The 22975-nt window shown below is 39.9% G+C and overlaps 1 protein-coding gene across 2 annotated transcripts in view; it reads left to right on the top strand.

Annotated features, from left to right (window-relative positions):
- Polk (DNA polymerase kappa) overlaps positions 1–22975 on the top strand; it is a 65148-nt gene that overhangs the window by 27153 nt on the left and 15020 nt on the right. For both annotated transcript variants that reach the window (XM_060385599.1, XM_060385600.1), the window contains exons 4-6: positions 12214–12366; positions 14099–14230; positions 18390–18543. In XM_060385599.1, coding sequence (XP_060241582.1) covers positions 12214–12366; positions 14099–14230; positions 18390–18543 — 439 coding nt within the window. The remainder of the gene's footprint in view (positions 1–12213; positions 12367–14098; positions 14231–18389; positions 18544–22975) is intronic.

Below are 22975 nucleotides of genomic sequence, written 5' to 3'. Positions count from 1 at the left end.
AAAAATTATTCTGTTGTAAATAATGTTGCTTTAAATTGACCCTATTTCATGAGCAACTGGCTTTTTGAACTTGGTAATTTTTATTGATCTGTAATCTACAAATATCTTTAATAGAAGTTTTACAAATACAGAGGGCCATAGCTGACACATTGTACTGACTTTTGAGGGTTTGTACTGATTTTGTAGTTTAATGTGCTCATAACCTGAAGAAATAGAAAATGTCTTCCATTGTACAGCAAAATTCCAGATTTTGTTCCACTCTTAGTGGACTGTTGGATGAGAGCCTCTCTGGCATCTTTTAGAACAGGAGTGGCAGGAAATGTGTTTTGTGTTGATTATTTAATTGTTTCATTTGTTGAGCTTCCTCTAATAGAAGCTGTGTACACAGGAGGAGGTCGAGGAAGTACCAAGGAGACAAGAAGGTCTCAGAGAACAGAGATATGTTCATAGGAAATGTCTCTATTTTAGAATCACGGTTTCAACATGCTACATTTTATTATGTGTGATATGGTAGTGTAAATTCCTACTAGTCAGGCTGAGGTAAGAAGTCTGCAGCAATAAGCCAGGATATTTATTTTGAACCTCTTTGAATATTTTCTACTGGATTCCACTCTCATCAGACTTCCGGGAGGCGTTACAATAATTATCATATAAAATGTCCTCTAAACAGCTCATGAATTCAGTAAACAAGCACCCACAGTGTGTTAAAGGGAGGCTGCATAGCCAATCAGCACATTTCAAACATTGCAACAACTGCCCTCACTCACTTGGAGTAACTCAGCAGCCATTATGGAAATACTAAGTTAAGAAAATACAGAACATTATTTCCACATATTGTTAAATGTAGTAGAATTTGAGGATTTTAAAAAGAAATTATATGTTAAAGACTGTTCAAAGTCAGTGTTAGCAAGGTGTGGTATTCATGTCCCTCATCCCAGCACTTGGAAGGCAGGTGGGTCTCTGTGAGTTCTGCGCCAACCTGGTCTATATAGTGCGTTCCAAGACAGCCAGGCAGTTATATAGAGAGTCTTCAAAACAAAACCAGCCAACCAACAACAATAAAAAGACAAAAACCAAAGTCTGTGTTAGAGAGATATCAAATGATAACAAAAGAAAGCAAACTTTGGTAATTTGTTTTCCAGTCCACCTCTCCCATTCAGCAGCTCTGTGACTCAGGACAGATTACTCAATCTTAAAACTTTCATTTTCTTATCTATTAGAGTAATAACTGTGATCTCAGAATTACCCTGACTAGTAAGTGAGTTTATGTGGGAAGCACTTAACACATAACAAGACATGCTCAATAACTGTCCCTTCAACCTTAAAATGGGAGGTGCTGTCAGCAAACCTTGTCTGAGAACCCTTTCCATGAGTATCTCCTCATTTTTCAGCAGCCTTTTGCTATTATTAACCCCAGTGACACACAAGTTCTCAGAAGTAACAGGAGGAAGAAGGTAGGTGTTATAGCCTCAGATTAAAATATGAAAGGCGCTGAGAAGAAAAATGGAATAAGTGAAACCATGAACGAGAGCTAAAGTAGAAGAAGTGTTAACACGCACTGGTGCTGTTCATCTGGGAGAAGTGGAGAGTTCAGACAAGAAGAGTGACTAATGAGAGATAGTAAGGAGGTGGAGTGTATGAGTCATGCTGTGGGGTTTCCTTTTGGCAGCTGCAGACTTGCTCTATGTACAAGAGAGAATAGATCGCTGAAGAGACTGTCACAGCATTAATTTATGAGTATGAGGAGAGTTTTCCCACTTGGTTTGCCTTCTGTTTATCTTTTCTAGATTATCCCAGTCCAAAATATTTCAGATGCCACTCCCTTATTCTTACTTCATTCATATTTGAGGCATATTGTTATTTTTATAGATTATTTAATACAGTAAGGGCCATGGTAAAAACAAAAAAAACAAGAAAGAGAATGTTAATTCTTCAGCACAGAAGACAAAGAGCCAGTTGAGTTTCACAGAATCTTTGAGTTGGCTTTTGGAAGCTGTGGCAGAGCTAGGGGCATTCTAGAGAGAGCCAGCTGGAGAAGGCAGAGGCCCTCAGGTCAGGCAGAGCTGCAGACTCAGCAGCAAGGGGTTAGACCTTTTCTCTGCTACAGACATGATATATTCTGTAAGTGAGGGCAAGGCTGAAGACCAGCATGGAGGCAGGGGCCAGGCACATTATACCTTTGTGGCTCTCCACATGAGGTAAGTGGTGTTTCATTTCAAAGATCTCGTGTTTTGTGGGGCTGCTTTCCTCCCTTCCTGTTTGCGATGTTTTATGGCTCTGCTGGTCCTTTCAGTAGTAGATTTTACTTACTGAGTTTGTACCAGACACTGTTCCCTGTTCCACATGTGTTGTGCTTGAATATAACTGTCTTATGGTTTATGTCAAAAGTGTAGGCAGTTCCTATATGTTTCTAAAGTTAAAATTGTCACAGCCTTAATAGAGGCAGCCCATAAAAAACAAGCTATGAGTATGTAAACTCTTTTTTCATTTACCTATTTTATTCCTGTCTATATTCATTCCTCTTTTTTTTTCTTTTAAGCCAATAATTTTTCTCCAAAGAGGCAAACTATTTTTTAAAGATTACAATTCTGCATTGTTATATTTGATATATTATTCCAAAATTTTATGAAAAAATAAGCTAGATCTTCAGTTTTCAATTGGTATTTGTATAGAATAAAAATCTCAGACATTAACTTTTGTCCTGAGTATTTTTATGTCAACCTAACACAAGCTCACAATTGAGACAATGCTTTCCTAAGATCAAGCTGTGGTCAAGACTGTAGGACATTTTCTTTACTGCTCTTTGACATGGGAGGGCCTAGCCCATTGTGGGTGGTGCCACTCCTAAGCTAGTGTCCTGGATTCTAGAAACCAAGAGGGCTGAGCAAGGCATAAGAAGCAATCCACTAATCAGCTCTCCTCCACCGCCTGTGTCAGCTCCTGCCTCCAGGCGCTCCTGCCCTGTTTGAGGTCTTGCCCTAACTACTTTCAGTGATGCTGGAAGTGTGACTGAGATACAGCCCTTTCTCCCCATGCTTCTTTTGTTCATGATGTTTATCATAGCAATAGAAATGTTAACCAAGATAGCACTGAAAAAGTAGTTTTACAGAAGGAACATTTACTTTGTGCTTCAACATGGTTGCTTGTTCATTATTATACAGTATTGCATCATGTGCCAGGGGTATGATTTTTATCGTGCATTTCCTTTGTTTCTATTTAAAGACATTAACATTTTGAGTCAAATGGGAACTGTTTAATTTACCTAAATAGAAACTTTCAGTTATAATAAGTTTCTTCAAATGTGTTCAGCAGTAACATCATTTGATGTGGGTAACTGGGATAGCTAATTTAGTCATTAAATACTTGGCAGGTTCCTGCTATATTCCTGGGAGGATAGAAAGAAGAGTCAGTAGGAAATTGTATTTTAAAATAGGCTGTCAGTCTGGGCAGATGGCCCAGGGAGTGAAGTATTTGCTATGTAAGCTTGGGGACTTGAGTTTGGATCCCCACCACCAAAAGAAAGTCAGCTGTGGCTGTAGGAGGAGGGTCTTGTGCACAGTGTTTTCAGATGCTGATTTCAGTGCCCTGAGATCTGGTTACTGCCTGCCACAGGCATTGTTATATATGCTGAACCATCTTCTATACCCATGTGATATAAGAAATGTTTCCCAATTATCTCTGATTATCCTGTTTGGCTAATAAAGATGCTGAAGCCTGTGACTGGGCAGAAGAAAGGTAGCTCTAGCTTCAAGGGCGAGGAGTAGACCCATGATGACAGAAAGGGAAGCGGAAGAGGTAGCAGGAAGAGGGGAAGCTGGAGGGAAAGGAATCACCGTGGGACAAGATGGATGATAAGCACATGGTCTTGAGGACAGACTGATGCAGCAGAAGCCTCCTGGGAGTCATCAGATTGGCAAGTGATTGGCCTATATGTGGGTTTAAGGACAGTAGGATTAGAACAGCTCAGAATCTGCCCAGAATAGTACCTACAGCTTAATAATAAGTCTTAGTCTCTTTGTGTCTATTATTTTGAAGGCTAACAAGATAAAAGAAAACTGTTGCTTTATTAATTTAGTATTCTATAAATGGCACCCCACGTTGGGAACAAATTATTGTGGAAAATTAGGTTATTAATATTTATTATTAATTTTTATAACTATTGTGGCAGTTAATATTTATCCTGTTATCACTCATAAAAGACACAAACACCTGTTAGATTTTTAGTAAGCCTTATACTGGACTGTGCAGAAACTAACCCCTTAAGCTATTTTATTTTCTTCCAGCCCAACATCCTATGTCATTTGGATTAATCACGCCTGTCTGGGCTACTTGCCATCCAAAACAATACAAGTACTTGCACCTGCTTTCCATCTGGGCTGCTTCTCACCAGCCACGCTGACCCTCAGAGCAGGCTCCTCCCAGCTGTGTGCATCTCCGCACTGACTCATGGCAGTCTCTCTCCTTCCTCTCCTCCTGTCTCCTGTCGTTTCTCTCTCACCTGTGATCCTCTGTCTTCCAAGCCCATGAACCTTAGCTCTTCTACCTCACTTCTTCCCAAGTGTAGGCCTTTTATTTAGCCAATCAAAATTATTTTGGAGGTAAGATTACACAGCATTATATTGGGGTATGTGAGAGTCTGCTCATAAAAGACAGCAAGCAGACCTCAAGGAGCAAAATAATTAACAATCAAATACAAAGCACCAGACCATGCTATACCATGTGGCATCATATATGTAACCCCAATGCTGTGGTGGGGAGACAGGTGGGTGGATCTCAGGAGCTCACTGGCCAGCCAACCCAATTAAAATAGCAAGCTGTAACTTCAGTGAGAAATCCAGTTTCAAAGAAAAGGGGGAGAGCAACAGAGTAAGAGACCCAAGACACTCCAGCCCAAACACACACGCATAGTTAAGCATTCACACATAGACATAAATTTAAAAGATAATGAGGGAGATCCAAGATGGTGGTGCTGATCTCACACTGTGTCTGATGAGCAGGGCAGCAGTGACTGCATAGTGACCAGCAGACTAAACCTTGCCCCAAAACACAAGCAACTGTGTTTCCGAAGTGAGAAGAAACCCCACAGTGAGGGAAACAATTGGGTCTAACCTCAGGGCACCCAGCTAATTGACAGAAAAGTTACTGGGTATTCACAAATGCTCGGTCTCCAGCGCCTAGCCACATGCCTTCATACTGTAATCACTGACCAGGAGGACACTGTGTCTAAGGAGCAGGACAGCATTTTTGGTACAGTGACCAAGAAACTGAACTCTGAGCCCTAAAACAACAGCAATCGTGTTTCCCAGGTGAGAGGAAACTCCACAGTGTGGGAATCAGTCGGGTCCATTCTCAGGTTACCCAGCCAGAACCCAGAAGAGATCCCAGGTCGCCAGACCAGAGCCACACCCCTGTGTGTCCTGATCAGGCTGAACAGTGGGCACAAAAAGACCAGAAACTGGGAGTCCCAGTTGCAAGAAAAACCCACAGAGAAGGAAGGGAATGGGACTGACCTCAGGTCACCCAGTCTTTCCCTGGAAAAGGTCCTACAGAATGGTGGGTGCATGCCACCAGCCCTGAGCACAGAGACTTGCTGCATACCCAACTCTCCCTCACAGATAGAACTGTGTACCCCAGGGCATCAGAGACTGGGTTTCCCTGTCGGGAGAAAACCCCACAAGGAAGGAAGCAAAAGGGGACTGACTCAAGGTCACCAAATATATCCCTGGAAAAGGTCCCACAGACCGGCAGTCGCCTGGAGACCTGTTGTGCACCAACTATCCCTTACAGACAGAACTGTGCACCCCAGGGCACCAGAGACGGGGAGTCCCTGTCGGGAGAAAACCCCACAGGGAGGGAGACAGCTTAGAACACTCAGCCAACCTTCCCCCTCCCCCCCCCCCGCAGCACAAACTGGAAAGTTCCCAGAAGAGGTCTCAGGTTCCTGCCCAGTCACCAGCTTGGAGTCACCACCCACCAGTGCCTGCGTGCTCTACCTGCCAACCCAAACACTATGCACCCAGGTTACAGCAGCAACTCACTAAATTTACAGCAACACAGCCAGAAGCAGGGCAGCTGTCTCCAGGACTTCTCTGGGTGAGGGGAGAGCCCTCTTGACTAACAAGGACCACAGTTAGCACTGAGGTCTGTACACCTGAGATGAGCTTTGGCAATTCCTGAAAAACACCAGCCATTCAGTGACCATACCGAAAAAGCTGAGGAGGCTTCCTTCAGGAAAAACCATCTTCTTGTCAAGGTGATTCTCTCCACCACAGGATTCCAGGAACCACCAGAAGCTAACACCCAACACCCAAGATAGCCAATGGGTAGAGGCCAGCGTAAAAGCTCAGCCAACAAAAGACAGAGCAATATGGCATCTTCAGAACCCAGTTATCCAGGGGCAAGCAGCCTTGGACACCCCAGCATCATTGAAATTCAAGAAGACGATCTAACATCTATGCTTATAAAGAGGATAATAGAGGAAACAAATAAAATACATAAAGAACTAGAGGAAGATAAAGACAGATTATGACCATCTGTAAAGAAATACAGGAAGATAAAGACAAACAGATTATGGCCATCCGTAAAGAAATACAGGAAGGTGCAGCCAAACAGTTAGTGTCCTTTAGAGAGGAAATACTTAAAATCACTGAAAGAAATAAAAGAAACACAGGATTGTTCAGACAAACAGCTGAAGGAATTGAAGGAAAAACAGGAAAATAGTCAGACAGATGAAGGAAATCAACAAAACGGCTCAAGATCTGAAGATAGAATTGGAAAAATTAAAGAAAACACAAATGGAGGAAATTGTGGAGAGAAAGAACTTAGGGAAGAAAACAGGAACTACAGAGGTAAGCATAACCAATAGACTACAAGAGATAGAAGAAAGACTCTCAGGTGTGGAAGATACAATAGAAGAAATCGATGTATCCGGCAAAGAAAATGTTAACTCTAAAAAATTCCTTACACAGACCATCCAAGAAATTCAAGACAACATGAAAAGACAAAATCTAAAAATAATAGGAATAGAGGAAAAAGAAGATTCCCTCCTCCAAGGCCCAGAAAATATTTTCAACAAAATCATTGAAGAAAATTTCCCCAACTTAAAGGAGAGGCCAATAAGAATACAAGAGGCCTACAGAACACCCAATAAATTAGACCAGAAAAGAAAATCCTCCTGCCACATAATAATCAAAACAGTAAATATACAGAACAAAGAAAAAATACTAAAAGCTGCAAGGGAAAAGGCCAAGTAACATATAATGGCAAACTCATCAGAATCACACCTGACTTCTCAACAGAGACTATGAAAGCCAGAAGGACCTGGACGGATATCATGCAGACCCTAAGAGAACACAGATGCCAGCCCAGGCTACTATACCCAGCAAAACTCTCAGTCCTCATAGACAGAGAAAACAAGATATTCAATGACAAAAACAAATTTAAACAATACCTACATACAAGTCCAAGAAAACACAGAAAATAATTAACCTCACTGCAGTAAAACAAAAAGTAACCAAGCACACTAACTTACTACCACAGCCAACATCAAAATCAAAGGATCTGACAGCCACTAATCAGCCATTAATCTCTCTCAACATCAATGAACTCAATTCTCCAATAAAAAGACACAGACTAACAGAAAGGATGCGTAAACAAGACTAGCATTCTGTTGCATACAAGAAACACAAAGATAGACATTAAGTCACAAAGATAGACATTACCTGAGGGTAAAGGGCTGGAAGATGGTTTTCCAAGCAAATGGACCTAAGAAGCAAGCAGGACTAGCCATTCTAATACCTGATAAAATAGACTTTAAACCAAAATTAATAAAAAGAGATAGGGAAGGACACTTCATACTCATCAAGGGATAATTCCACCAGGAAGACATCACAATCCTGGACATCTGTGCCCCAAATACAAGGGCACCCACATTTGTAAAAGAAACATTGATAAAACTTAAACCACACATAGATCTCCACACATTAATAATGGGAGACTTCAACACCCCACTCTCAACAAAGGACAGGTCAACAAAACAGAAATTAAACAAAGAAACAATGTCTCTAACAGAGGTCATGAATCAAATGGACCTAACAGACATTTACAGAGCATTATACCCAAACACAAAAGAATTTACCTTCTTTTCAGCACCTTGTGGAACCTTCTCCAAGATAGACCACATAGTTGGTCACAAAGTGAGCCTCAACAGATACAAGAATATTGAAATAATCCCTTGTAGCCTATCTAATCACCACAGACTAAAGCTGGACCTCAACAACAACAGAAACAGCAAAAGGCCTACACACACATGCAAACTGAACAATTTGCTACTAAATGACAGCTGGGTCAGGGAAGAAGTAAAGAAAGAAATTAAAGTCTTCCTAGAATTCAATGAAAATGAAGACACAACATACCCAAACTTATGGGACACAATGAAAGCAGTGCTAAGAGGGAAGTCCATAGGACTAAGTGCCTTCAAAAAGAAATTCAACACATCTCATTCAAGCAACTTAATGGCTCACCTGAAAGCCCTGGGGGGGGGGGAACAAAAACAACAGACATACCCAAGGGGAGTAGATGGCTGAAAATAATCAAACTCAGGGCTGAAATCAATACATTAGAAACAAAACAATTCAAAGAATCAGTGAAACCAGGAGCTGGTTCTTTGAGAAGATCTACAAGATAAACAAACCCTTAGCCAAACTAAACAACAGAAAGACACTATCCAAAATCAAGAAAATCAGAAATGAAAAGTGAAATGTAACAACAGAAACTGAGGAAACCAAAAAATAATTAGGTCTTACTTCAAAAGCCTATATGCTACAAAATTTGAATATGACAATTTTCCACTTACCAAAGTTGAATCAAGATCAAGTAAACAAACTAAGTAGTCCTATATCCCCTAAGGAAATAGAAGCAGTCAAAAAGCAAACAAACAACAACAAAGCACGGGGCCAGATGGTTTCAGCGCAGAATTCTGTGAGACCTTCAAAGAACAGCTAATACCAATACTCTTCAAACTATTCCTCAAAATAGAAACTGAAGGAACATTGCCAAACTCTTTGTGCGGCCATAGTTACCCTGATAACTAAACCACACAGAGCCAACAAAGAGAACTTCAAACCAATCTGTCTCATGAACAATGACACAAAAATGCTCAATAAAATACTTGCAAACTGAATCCAAGAACATATCAAAGATATCCTCCACCACGACCTAGTACACTTCATCCCAGCCATGCAGGGGTGGTTCAATATATGGAAATCCATCAATGTAATCCAAACTGAAAGAAAATGCAAAACAAAACAAAACACGATCATCTCCTTGGATGCTGAAAAGCATTTGACAAAATCCAACTACTCATTCATGCTTAAAGTCTTAGAGAAATCGGGGATTCAAGGCACATACCTGAATATAGTAAAAGCAATAAACAGCAAGCCTATAACCAACTTCAAACTAAATGGAGAGAAACTTAATTCCACTGAAATTGGGGATAAGACAAGGCTGCCCACTCTATCTGAATCTCTTCCATATAGTACTTGAAGTCCAGTCAGAGCAAAAAGACAACTAAAGGAGATAAAGGGGATATGAATTGTAAAGAAAGAAGTCAAAGTATCACTATTCACAGATAATATGATAGTATACATAAGTGACCCCAAAAATTCTACTGGGTATCTCCTACAGCTGATAAACACCTTCAGCAAAGTGGCTGGATACAAAAAAAACTCAGTGGCCCTCCTGTATACAAAAGACAAATGGGCTGAGAAAGGAATTAGGGAAACAACACTCTTCACAATAGCCACAAAGGACATAAAGTACCTTGGTGTAACTCTAACCAAGCAAGTCAAAGACTTATATGAAAAAAACTTCCAGTCTCTGAAGAAAGAAATAGAAGAAGATATCAGAAGATGGAAAGATCTCCCATGTTAATGGCTTAGCAGGATAAACATAGTAAAAATGGTCAGTCTACAAAAAGCAATCTACAGATTCAATGCAAGTCCTATCAAATTACCAGACCTTAAAGGAAAAATTATCAATTTCATATGGAATAACAAGAAACCCAGCATCGCTAAAACAATCTTCTACAATAAAAGATCTTCTGGAGTTATCTCCATCCCTGATCTCAAACTGTACTATAGAGCAACAGTAATAAAAACTGCATGGTACTGGCATAGAAATAGACTGGTGGATCAATGGAATCGGTTTGAGGACCCAGAAATAAACCCACAGACACCTAATTTTTGACAAAGATGCCAAAAGCAAACAATGGCATAAAGAAAGCATCTCCAACAAATGATACTGGTCTAACTGTAGATGTCTGCATGTAGAAAAATGCAAATAGACCCATATCTAATCTCCCTGCAGAAAATTAAAGTCAAAGACCTCAACATAAAACCAGATGCACTTAATCTGTTTAAAAGAAAAAGTGGGGAATAGCCTTGATCCTTTTGGCATAGGATATAACTTCCTAAACAGAGCACCAATAGCTTAGGCTCTAAGATCAACAATTAATAAATGGGATCTTTTGAAACAGAAAAGCTTCTGTGAAGCAAAGGACACAGTCAACAGAACAAATGACAGCCTACAGACTGGGAAAAGATCTTCACCAACCCTACATCCCACAGAGGGCTAATATCCAAAATATAAAAAGAGCTCAAATTAAACACCAACAAACTAAATCATCCAATTATAAAATGGGATACAAAATAAAACAGAGAATTCTTAACAGAGGAATATTGAATGACAGAGAAAGAGTTAAAGACATGCTCAACATCCTTAGTCATCAGGGAAATACAAATCAGAACAACTCTGAGATTTCATCTTACACCCATCAGAATGGCTAAGATCAAAAACTCAAGTGATAGCACATGCTGGCAAGTGTGTGGGAAAAGAGAATAGTCTTCCATTGCTTGTGGGAATATAAACTTGTACAACCACTTTGGAAATCAATCCAGAGCTTTCTCAGACAATTGGAAATAGCACTATCTCAAGACCCAATTATACCATTCCTGTGCATATACCCGAAAGATGCCCCACCATACAACAGAAACGTGTTCATAGCAGCTTTATTCATAGTAGCGAGAATCTGGTAACAACCCAGATGTCCCTCAACCAAAGAATGGGTAAAGAAACTGTGGTACATTTACACAATGGAATACTACTCAGCAATTAAAAACAAGAAAATCATGAAATTTGCAGACAAGTGGATGGAACTAGAACAGATCATCCTGAGTGAGGTAATCCAGAACTAGAAAGACAGGCATGGAATATACTCACTTATAAGCACATATAACCATACTACAATTTACAGACCTAAAGAAGCTAAATAACAAGGAGGACCCTAGGGAGGATGCTTAATTTTCATTCAGAAGAGCAAATAGAATAGACCCCAAAAGTGGTTGAAGAGAGGGAGCAGGATTGGAGCCTACCATAGATGTCCTCTGAAAGACTCCACCCAGCAGCGGAGTGAAACGATGATGCTAAGATGGGCAGAGTGCAAGGAGTCATAGGAAGGAGTTGGGGAATAGAAGTACCCAGAGGGGACAGGAGCTCCATAAGAAAACCAAGAGAACAAATGTGGGCTCAGGGGGCCCTCCAGAGTATGATTCAGCAACCAAAAACCATGCATGTAGAGGACCTACCTCTGCTCAGATGTAGCCAATAGGCAGTTCAGTCTCCATGCGGGTCCCTAGTAAGGGGAACAGTGTCTGTCTCTGACATAGACTCAGGTTCCTGCTCTTTGATTAGTTCACTCTGGTGGGAGTGCTTTGCCAGGCCACAGAGGAAGAGGATGCAGGCAGTCCTAGTGAGACTTGATAGGTAGTGGTGGAAGGCTTCCCCTTTCTGAGGAATAGGGGAGGGAGTCAAGGGGGAAAAGGGAAGGAGGATGGGACCAGGAAAAGACAAAGGAAGGGGCTACAATCGGAATGTAAAATGAATAAATTATAAAAAATAATGTTAAATTTTAAAAATAAATTAAAAACAATGAATAAAAGTAGGCTTTTTGTGTGAAAATAAAAGCAATTACTAACCTTAATAAACAATAATAAATTATACCCATATATACAAGAAAATATATATCCAATATGTAAGTAGGTGGATATATGGATGAATAGATTGGCAGATGGGAAGATACTTTCTGAGTTAAAATTAATGATTAATGATGTTTTATTATCATATTGTCAAAAAGTATGTTAACTTTTAAAAATTTAGGTTGACAGGTTTGTAATGGAATTAGAGCGGAACCGGAATTTGAACAATACCATAGTTCACGTGGACATGGATGCTTTCTATGCTGCTGTAGAAATGAGGGACAACCCAGAATTGAGGGATAAACCCATTGCTGTAGGATCGATGAGTATGCTGGTAAGTAGGTGAAGATCCAAAACAAAGGGAAGTCTCATAGCCTATTCAGGTAAGCCTTCTGAGGCTTGCCAGTTTGCTGAGTACTTTACCACTTTTTCAGGAGGCTTTCACGTGTTCAGTTACTGAATCCTTTTAATATAACTGATCATACTAACTTTTATTTCCACTTGAGAAAAAGAAAACAAAGAGAAAATTAGGAACTTGCCCTAAGTTCCAAACTCAAATAAAATAGCAGAGTAGCATCGTATCCTTCCATTGCAAATTAAATTTTCCAAAAGTTCTAGTGAAAGGTGAAGAAAAAGCAAAGGGAACTTTATATTCGGCCAAAGGTTTTGAAACTGACTTGTAGACCAAGTCTGACCTGTTACCATTTTTTTAAAAGAAACTTTATTAGGACAAACAAGTTATGGCCACTTACTTATTATTGTCACAGTAGAAGAGTTGAATAGAACTGATAATATCTAACAAAACACATCTGCAAAGCCTAGAGTGATTATGTGCTCTCTGAACTTTCACAGAAAATGTTTAATAACCTAACTTAGTAATGTGTTTAGAGTGTAATTAAATTTTCCAGAATCTTGAGTTCTTTTTATATTCTGGATATTAGCCACTTAGAGTCTGTGCTGTTGGTGTTCTGTTCAGGAAGTTGTCTCCTGTGTCAATAAGTTCAAGGCTTTTCCCCACTTTTTTTCTAACAGGTTTAGTGTGTCTGGTTTTATGTTGAGGTCTTTGATCCACTTGGACTTTAGTTTTGTACAGCGTGATAAGTATGGATCTATTTGCATTTTTCTATATGTAGACATCCAGTTAGACCAGCACCATTTGTTGAAGATGCTGACCAGATAGTAGGCCTTTCATTTTTTGTTCTGATAAAAAAATAAATAAATAAGGTTTCTAGATAGGGCAAGTGTCTACTACTCCTGAAGTATCTCCAATCCCAGACATATGAAATGCATTACTAAAACATCTGGATCTGGGACATTGATTTGCATGCACATGAGTATGTGTTCGTGTACACAAAAAGTTTTTGGATTTTGGAACATTGTGTATTTCAGATATTCCCAGTTAAGGATAGTTAACTGATGAAAAAAATCTAGGTAAATATTCCAAAACTGAAAATGTAAATCTGAAATACTACAGCTCCCAAACATTTTAAACAAGGTTCCTCTTCCTATATTATATTATACTAATACTTCCTATGTGTGTTTCTTCATGTAACATTTATGCTATTGGTATTTTCTTATAACTTTATAATTATTCTATTTTACTTACTAGTAGTTTCATATAGCATCTACTATCATCCAGACTTAGTTGTATACTATATTACAGAATACCTTCAAGCTATTGACGTTTAATTACTGGAAATATTTTTAAAAATTATTTAAAGCCACTATTTGCTGTGTATAACAGGCTGACCTTGAACCTCATACTAGAAGTTCACCTGCTTTAGGCTTCTAATGGCTTGACTTGCCGATATCCACCACAACACCTACTCTAAAAGAATTTCCCATTGGCTTAATACTACTTATTACCTAGTGTTATAAATTTAGAAGTAACAGTGAGACAGGGTCATGGTTTTTAAGAAAGTCAAGATGTGGCTCAAGACAGTGGCTTATAAAAGAAATGCCCTTGAATTGAAAATGTAATCAGTAATGTGTTTTTTATGAATGCACTGATCAATATGTCCATTTAGGGTTGTTTATTTTTCCCCGTGTGGTCCATTTTCTTTCAGTCTACTTCAAATTACCATGCAAGGAGATTTGGTGTTCGTGCAGCCATGCCAGGATTTATTGCTAAGAGACTCTGCCCACAACTTATTATAGTGCCCCCAAACTTTGACAAATATAGAGCCGTGAGTAAGGAGGTAAGTGAATGTCTCACCCCAAACCCTTTTACTACTGGCTTTCTGTCATGAAGACTCAACTCTAATGATTTAGACTGCAAGATTAGGTCTTACCTATAGTGAATGGTGAGCTGTTTCTAGTATCCAGAGTGTATCATCATGTTTCTCAGCTCTTTGCCTTCCATGTGTTTTTCATCTACTCTTAATCTCTCAAATCTCTACAATCAATTCTCAAAATTTTGTATAGCCTTACTAGTTTATAAACTTAATTTTCAATATTTTCTTATATAAAAATAATTTTTTAGAACACCTAGTATTTCTAATTTACAGAACCTACTCATCAGTAATTTCAGTCTATTCTAAACAACATTTTTATCATTAATTTGTTGTTGCTGTTTGTTTTGTTCCAAGCCAGCCTTGAACTCACTATGTAGCTTAGGCTGAAATGGGTCACTAAGCCTGGCTCTGTGCTTTTTAAGTTAATTAATTCACTTTACATCCCAATCATAACCCCTTCCCTCCTATCCTCCCAGTTCCACCCTCCTTTCCTCTTCCATGTAGCCCCCTCCCCTCCCCCTCAGAAAATGGGAGCCCTCCACACACACCTGCCCATCCTAGCACATCAAGTTCATATTAGCATTGAGCACATCCTCTACCACATTGGTCTGGCAAGGCAGCTCCACCAGGGCGAAGTGAGCAAAAAGCATATAAGAGGGTCCTTGTCAGAGACTACCCCTTGCTCCCCTTACTAGGGAACCCACATGAAGATCAAGTTGTCTATCTGATATATGTGTAGGGGACCTAGGTCCAGTCCATACATGGTTTGGTTGGTGTTTCAGTCTCCACAACCCCCTACCTCAGTGTAGGTTAGTTGGCTCTGTTGGTCTTGTGGAGCCCCTGTCCTCTCTGGGTTCTTCTATCCTTCCTCCCACTCTTCCACAAGACTTCTTGTGTTCCACCCAATGTTTGGTTGTGGGTCTCAGCATCTGTTTCAATCCATTGCTGGGCGAGGCCTCTCAGAGGACAGTTATGCTAGGCTCCTGTCTGCAAACATAGTAAAATATTATTAATAATGTCAGGCATTGACTCTCTCCCATGGGGTGGGTCTCATGTTGGGCCAGGCATTGGTTGGCCATTTCCTCAATCTCTGCTCTGTCATTATCCCTGCACATCTTGTAGGCAGGGTAAATCTTGGGTCTAAGTTTTTGTGGGTGTGTTGGTGTTTCCCTTCCTCTACTATGAGTCCTGTCTAGTTGGAGGGTGGCCTCTTCAGTCTCCGTATCCCCTGCTATTAGGGGTCTCCACTAGGGTCACCACCATATCCTCCCAGGAGCCTGTCTCAGAGATGCCCTAGGCCACCGTTTTTCTTCTCTGCAGGCCTTCTGTTCTCTTGCCCTCCCCACCTCTCATCACATCAGATCCCCACCCTCATTTTCCTCAGCACCCCTCTCCTATGCTGTTCCCTTTCCCTATTCTATTTCCCCTTTTCAGTGAGATTAATGCCTCCTCCCTTTGGCCCTCCTTGCTACTTAGCTTCCTTGGGTCTGTGAATTGTAGTATGGTTATCCTGTACTATGTGGCTAATATCCGCTAATAATTGAGTACATACCATGCGTGTCTTTCTGGGTCTGGCTTACCTCACTCAGGATGATCTTTTCTAGTTCCATCCATTTGCCTGCAAATTTCATGATTTCCTTGTTTTTAATCGAGTAGTATTCAATTATGTAAATGTATCACAGTTTCTTTATCCATTCTTTGGTTGAGGGACATCTGGGTTGCTTCCAGGTTCTGGCTATTACGAATAATATGAACATAGTTGAGCAAATGTCCCTGACTGTGCTTTGTAGTAACAGAATTTACTTAGTTTGCTTAGTTGCTTGGCTTGCTTCATAATGTTACAGAGCTAGTGTACTTGAACGTGTAACGCCCAAGAGACTTAAAGAAAAAGGGATACTTCCTTGCTTTGAAAAGAATAAAGTATAGTGATTTGTTTACTTATTAAAATTCTCAACTGTCTTACGTGAAAAGGTATTGTTCTTCTGTTTTCAATAAAACAGATTTATCATATGGTGCAGCGGCTTAATTCCTGAGTTAGTCAAGAGTGCTGCATATGCATCGTGTTTAGACTATTATAAAATGAAATGTGTCATAGATGACTGTCTGAGCATGACTTATAAACCTTGCACTGTGGAAGCCAGCCACTGCCACTCAGTTATTTTGAGGCTAGCCTGAGCTATAGGAGACCATATCTCAAGAGAGAGAGAAACAGACAGACAGAGAAACTATCTAAATGGAAAGATCTGTTTATTGATTTTTAATTTCATGTATGTATTTATGCCTATGTGTGGTAGACATGTGTGTATGGATGGCCGTAGTGTCATTAGATTCTCTGGAGCTAGACTTAGAGGTAGTTGTGTGACACATGACCCGGGTGCCGGGAGCTGAGCCCTGGCTTTCTGGACGAGCAGTATGTGCTTTTGATTGCAGAGCAATCTCTATAGTACTATCATTTAGACATGCAAAGGAGCTTTAAAGTCACTTATTTTTATTCTACTTATTTTCCCTAGAAATACTACTTCCATATTAAAACCATTTTATTCATTTGAATCAGTCTGTTAAATCAGTTGTTTTGCGCCTACTTTTGAAAAAGTGGTAAGCAAAGGGAATAATTTTTTGATAATTTTTTTCTGTATTCATAGGTAAAAATAAGTAAGTACAGTCTTTGGTAATTAAAAAAAAATCTTAAGACTTTATAAGAAAGATCTTGAATCCTACTGTAACTCAGTAAAACTTCTGACAGTATGACCATGACAGTTACATTTTTAGTTTTATTGCATGAGTTAGAAAAAATTTTAAAATTTCAGCAATGTCTAGCTAGTTAACATGCCATGTGAGTTTTACATGTAAATGCAGTATCCGTACATTAATGTTTCTGGCCTGACTGAGAATTGGGTTTAAGGATCGGCCATTTCTGTTTTGTCCAAATATTAGGCAGGCTTTGCTTTTCTTAGAGATAAGTGCATGCTGTTTAAGGGAGCAGCCCGTTTTGGTTCTCGTGGCAGTATTCTGTGTGAAGGAAGTGAGGGAACTCGCCATGCCTCCAGGGAGCGCTTCTCAGTCAGAGCGGCCTGCCAGACACAGGCTTCCAGAGTTATTTTCACTAGAAATATAGTTTGCATCTGTTATAAAATAGCCTCCTCTATAAGAACGAAGCTATTTAAAGCACTCAGAATGAATAAAAGTATGCCGTTTTTCACCACCATTTTCTGAAATTCCACTTAGGTGTTCATAATTATGTTAAGATAGAACTGTTTCTTTTTTTAATAAAACAAAGTTTTCTAATGCTATGATACAAATATTTTAAATGTTAGATGAAGAATAACAACAATAAAGGTATTTTCTATTATATAGGTTATTTTAGCAATCATTCCCTTTTATTTCAGCCAATTTTTTGGTAGTTAAGACAAACAGCAAAAAGACTGTTTTGTGGATTCATGCAATAAAGCTATCCCATATAAAAGGCATTTCTGAATTTGATTAGCTATAGTTCTAATCTTTGTGTATGTCTTTTATGTCACAGAGCAGCTCTAAACTTTCATCTGTAGTTTAATGCAAGCATGCAATTATTCTGTAGATTTATCATCTTTCTCAGTCCAGATTCCTTGAATAGTAGAGTTTTACTTTCTCTCTGTATTGTTCACATTATAGTTAACTGAAATTTACTGCTCTAAAACATGGCAGTGCTTTTTACTTTTTTTTTTTTTTATGAACAAATATCTTCACAAATGAGATGAGGAAGGTTACTATGGTGCACAGTCCTCCTTTTGACCAGCTTCTTCAAACCTTAATCTTTTTTTTTTTTTTCTGTTCCTACCAGAGTACTGTTTGAGATTTATTTGGCTTGCTTGTGTTTCTAGATATAGGATGCTGGGATTCAGGTTGCCTCAAATAAAGCTATTTCATGGTCTTCTGCCTTCATGATCTATTTTAATACAAAAGAGAATTTGACAAATATCCACTGGTAGTAAATTATTTATTCCTTCAATCCATGAACTATTGATTGCAGGATCATTATAGTTGCAAAGTAAGAATATTCATGCTTTTTATCAGATAAGAGGAGGTTTTGCTGTAGCAGCACTGTGGCAGCAAAATTTAAACTTTTTGTTGTTGTTGTTTGAAGGTTAAGGAGATACTTGCTGAATATGATCCCAATTTTATGGCCATGAGTCTGGATGAAGCCTACTTGAATATAACACAGCACTTACAGGAAAGGCAAGACTGGCCTGAGGACAAAAGAAGATATTTCATCAAAACAGGAGACTACATAAAAATTGGTGAGCAATGTATTAGAACTCCCAACTAAAAACTAACAAAGCAGCTCTTTGAATTAACCCATTTAACTCACTTGTGTATATAGGAGATTAGAATCGTCTTTGTAAAAATTAAAAATCAGAAACTTAAAATATACAGTGGGGTTTTCTTTAAATACATGCAGTCTTTTTTCAACTCAGATGAAAATGTTAAATCTCCAGACTTTTAAGAATCTACAAAGTTCGCTGGGTGGTGGTGGTGTATACCTTGAATCCCAGCAGTTGGGAGGCAGTTTGAGGCCAGCCTGGTCTACAAAGCAAGTTCCAGGACAGGCAAGGCTACACAGAGAAACCCTGTCTCAAAAAAACACAAAACAAAACAAACAAACAAAAAAGAATCTACAGAGTTGTTCTTCAGAGTAACTGCAGAACAGCTATTTTCTTAATATCAAAGCATTGGGATTACATGGAAGCTGCGGAAGCTCTGTTTAAAGTGGCTTTTGTTATGGTTGATAGAAATCAGACTTTAAAAAAGATTAGCCCCTAACACACCAAACCTTAGGGAGTTTATTTTTGTTTCCCAGGTTTTCTATAATCTAGTTCTAATACAATAAGGTGGCTGTTTTCAATCAAACATTCACGCTCTCCCTCTCCCGTCCCCACAGTAGACCTTAGTGAGGAGCCAGCGGTAGACCCTGCTGCCTCTTCCTGTGCTCTTTCCTGAGTCAAGGTCTCAGGGTCTGCTGTGTCGTCGGCCTTCCCACCGCCCCTTGCGTCTAGCGTTTCTGCAGGTAGGAAGCTACGAACTCAGGTCCTCAAGCTTGAGTGCTTTGCCCACTAAGGCGTCTCCCCAGCCCCCTCCCCCCCGACTCTTCTACACAATTGAAAGTTTCAGCACTCCGTAGACCTTTCAAGTGATCCGGGTGTTATTTATCCAAAGCAATACCACGAAACGTGGGATGTCGCACATTCTGCTTCCCTTCCCTTTGCCGAAAGTGCTGTTACTTCTGGCTTGTGAACCCATGAACCCGGCTGAAAGAGTGACCCAAAGGGACTCACTCACAAACCACAGCCCCATTTCTTGTGTGCAGCTTATTCACCGCACAGAGGGCCTAGGCGGTGTGTGTTGGGGTGGGGGAGGAGGTGGGGAGCAACGCGCACGCATGGTAGCAATGCTCCTTGAGCAAAAATGGGTATACAGTGGCATCAAATATTTATCTTTCTTTTTTTTTTTTTTTTTCCTACATAGCCCTGAGCCCTGCCTGTCCTGGAACTCTGTGTAGACTGGGCTGGCCTCAAACTCTGAGGTTAAAACTGTTAGGGCTTGCCTTGTCTGCCCCGGGTTCACTACAGACATCAAATCGAAGCTCAATACCTTCTTTACTAGGGGTAGGTCTCCTTTTTCTTCGTTGGAAACATCCAAAAAAAAAAAAAAAAAAGCGACACAGAAGCTTGGAACAACAACAAAAAGACTTTGATTTTTGGTGCAACCTTATTGTTTAGGCATGAGAGGAATGAAGTCTGATGTTTAAAAGCCTCATTCTGTTAGTTCCTTAGCTTTTCTGAGAGAAGGGGGAGGAGTTATTAGCTGAGTGTCTTTAATCGCCCCAAGGGTCCTCTGTAACAAATACTCTTACCTTGTGTTTAAAAACTGCTTTGGGCTTAAGGTAGGTGGCTTTCACTCTCCGCAGTGCTCCTTTCAATGTGTTGTGACAATGATGAAGTGACTTTGTAGCATCAGGAGCTTTCATCTTGCTCATTTGCACAGTGTTCTCCCTCTATTTCATATTCTTAAGCAAATGGAAATGACTTGACTTCTGTTTCTCATACGTAATTCTCTGTGGGCTGGACTCTAATGAACAGCAGACCTTATAGTTACAGGGTGTTGCAAGTGGCAGGTGATGGATGGATCTTTCTGTAAAGGCAGACATTTTTCTACTGCCCTTCTATAAAAGATGCTTTTCTCTAGAAATGGGTGGTGAACTATGGTCTTTATTTACAAATAAAATAATAAGCATTGTTTTATGTTTGCTTTGCCCTACAAATCTGACTGGCAAGTGTCAGGCTGTGCAAGAAATCCAAATGCTTGAGTGTTACCATAGGTTTTTCTATGCCATCCCTCTCTCTCTGAATAATAACACGGAGACCTTTACTTATTAGAGCTTTAGGCCTTTGCTCATGTTGTTCCCAGCTAGCTAACCCATTTATCTTAATCTATGTTCTGCCACATGGTTCATTACCTGACATCTTAGTCTCGTTCTGGCACCTGCTTCGTCATCTGTGATGTTATGGCTTCTCCTTTCTCTGATCCCTACCTGAGAACCTCTCTCTCTGGACTCAGAAGTCTCTCCTTCCTCTCCTGTCCAGCTATTGGCTGTTCAGCTCTTTATTTAACCAATCAGAAGGTGATGGAGAACAGTGTTTACAAAACATTGAGACAGATGATGCTTAATAATACCAAAGTGGCTGGTACTCAACTCTCTGGGCACAGAAGTCAGCATCTAAATATACAAAGATAATCTTTTACACAGTTCACAAAAGCATCATTCCAACACTTGAGTGCTTGAAATCCAAATGGATGCTCTAATCTAGTGTTGTTGCTCTGGTTACTTCAGGTATGGAGATTGTGGAGGTATTCCATTCAGGAGGAAGAAACCTCTACAGCAGTTGGTTACACAGCCAGAAGTAAAATACAGCTGGGATTAAAAAAGATGCCTATGTCACTGCATCAGCGCTGGCAGTGTACCAGAGGCAGCCTGCTCTGCTTCCTGGAGTAGAGTGCGCCAATGCGCGTCGCTGCAGAGACGGGGACTGGACATTCAACTTCTCACCCTGCCAGGGTGCACCTACATACCTGTAGGGTGTACCTGGCCTGCATTTTATCTATTGCTCTTTACCTTGACTTCTATTCAGCGAGTTGGAAGAAGGGACTTCTGGGTAACCCTCATATCACCTGTCCCACCCTCTTTCTCCTCTCCAAATTGCTCTCAAGTTTAAAAAACAGAAAGTGAAAATGAAAATTATGTGAAGCACAGAGGTAGTAAAATCATAGTAAAAATGTTGTACAGTGTATGTGGCCTGTGAATTCAGATTTGGGAACTTCTATCTGTAAATTAATTCATACGCCATAATTAAAGTTTGAAACTAATATAGTATCTGTTATATTATTTGCATATCTTTGACATTTTCTGGGTTTGTTTTTGTTTGTTTGTTTTGTTTTTGTTTTTGTTTTTATATTTGGGACATGGTTTCTCTGTGCAGCCCTGGCTGTCCTGGACTTGCTCTGTAGGCCAGGCTGGCCTTGAACTCAGAGATCTGCCTGCCTCTGTCTCTTGAGAGCTGGAATCAAAGGCGAGTATTACTGCTGCCTGGCTTTTGTCAGACATCTTTTAAAGACCAAGTTTGTTTTTCAAGTAAAGTGCTGTCAACTGTGTCTTGAAATTTAATTTAAGAAATTTAAGCTCAGTATATTTTTGTACCTATAATCTCAGCACTCTGAAGGCTGAGTTCAAGACCAGCCTAGGCAGGGTATGTAGTTAAATGTGAGGCTAATTTGAGCTTTAATTTTTGTTTAATTGTTGCTTCTTCATTTATCTTAATTTGGGAAATATGCATGTTATGAAATAGGAACAGAAAACTCTTATTAATCTTACAGATGCATTTAAATTGTTTTTATCCTATTTTAAGGTTAGAGAATTTTTTTCTTCTTTTTTTATTTTTTATTAATTACACTTTATTCACTTTGTATTCCCCATAAACCCTTCCCCCTCCCCTCCCAATCCCACCCTCCCTCCCCCTTCTTCACACACTCCCCTCCCCAAGTCCATTGATAGGGGAGGTCCTCTTCTCCTTCCTTCCGATCTTAGTCTATCATATCCCATCAGGAGTGGCTGCATTGTCATCTTCTGTGACCTGGTAAGGCTGCTCCCCCATCAGGGGGAGGTGTTCAAAGAGTAGGCCAGTCAGATTATGTCAGAGGCAGTCCCTCTTTCCATTACTATGTAACCCACTTAGACACTAAACTGCCACGGGCTACATCTGTGGAGGGGTTCTAGGTTATCTGCATGACTAGTCCTTGGTTGGAAGATGAGTCTCTGGGAGGTTCCCTGTGTTCAAATTTTTTGGTTCTGTTGCTCTCCTTGTGGAGTTCCTGTCCTCTCCAGATCTTACCACTTCTTACATAAGATTCCATGCACTCTGCCTAGCAGTTGGCCATAAGTTAGAGAATATTTTTAATGAAATTGTTCATGTGACTATTTTTAGTATTGTTATCAGGATAAAGTTAAATGTATTTTACACATTATTTGAAAAATGAGCATAAGCAAATAACTAGTTGGTTATCTTACATTTTGAAAACGTGTTCCTTCAGAGGAGTGGATCTGGGGGCCAGGGCTGATGGGGGCAGCAGGGAGAAGTGGAGAGCGGGAGACTGCAGCTGGGAAGTAATGTATGAGAG

The sequence above is a fragment of the Meriones unguiculatus genome, chromosome 6 (genome assembly GCF_030254825.1).
Source record: "Meriones unguiculatus strain TT.TT164.6M chromosome 6, Bangor_MerUng_6.1, whole genome shotgun sequence".
Classification (NCBI taxonomy): Eukaryota; Metazoa; Chordata; class Mammalia; order Rodentia; family Muridae; genus Meriones; species Meriones unguiculatus.
This window is presented reverse-complemented; position numbering and strand designations above follow the sequence as displayed.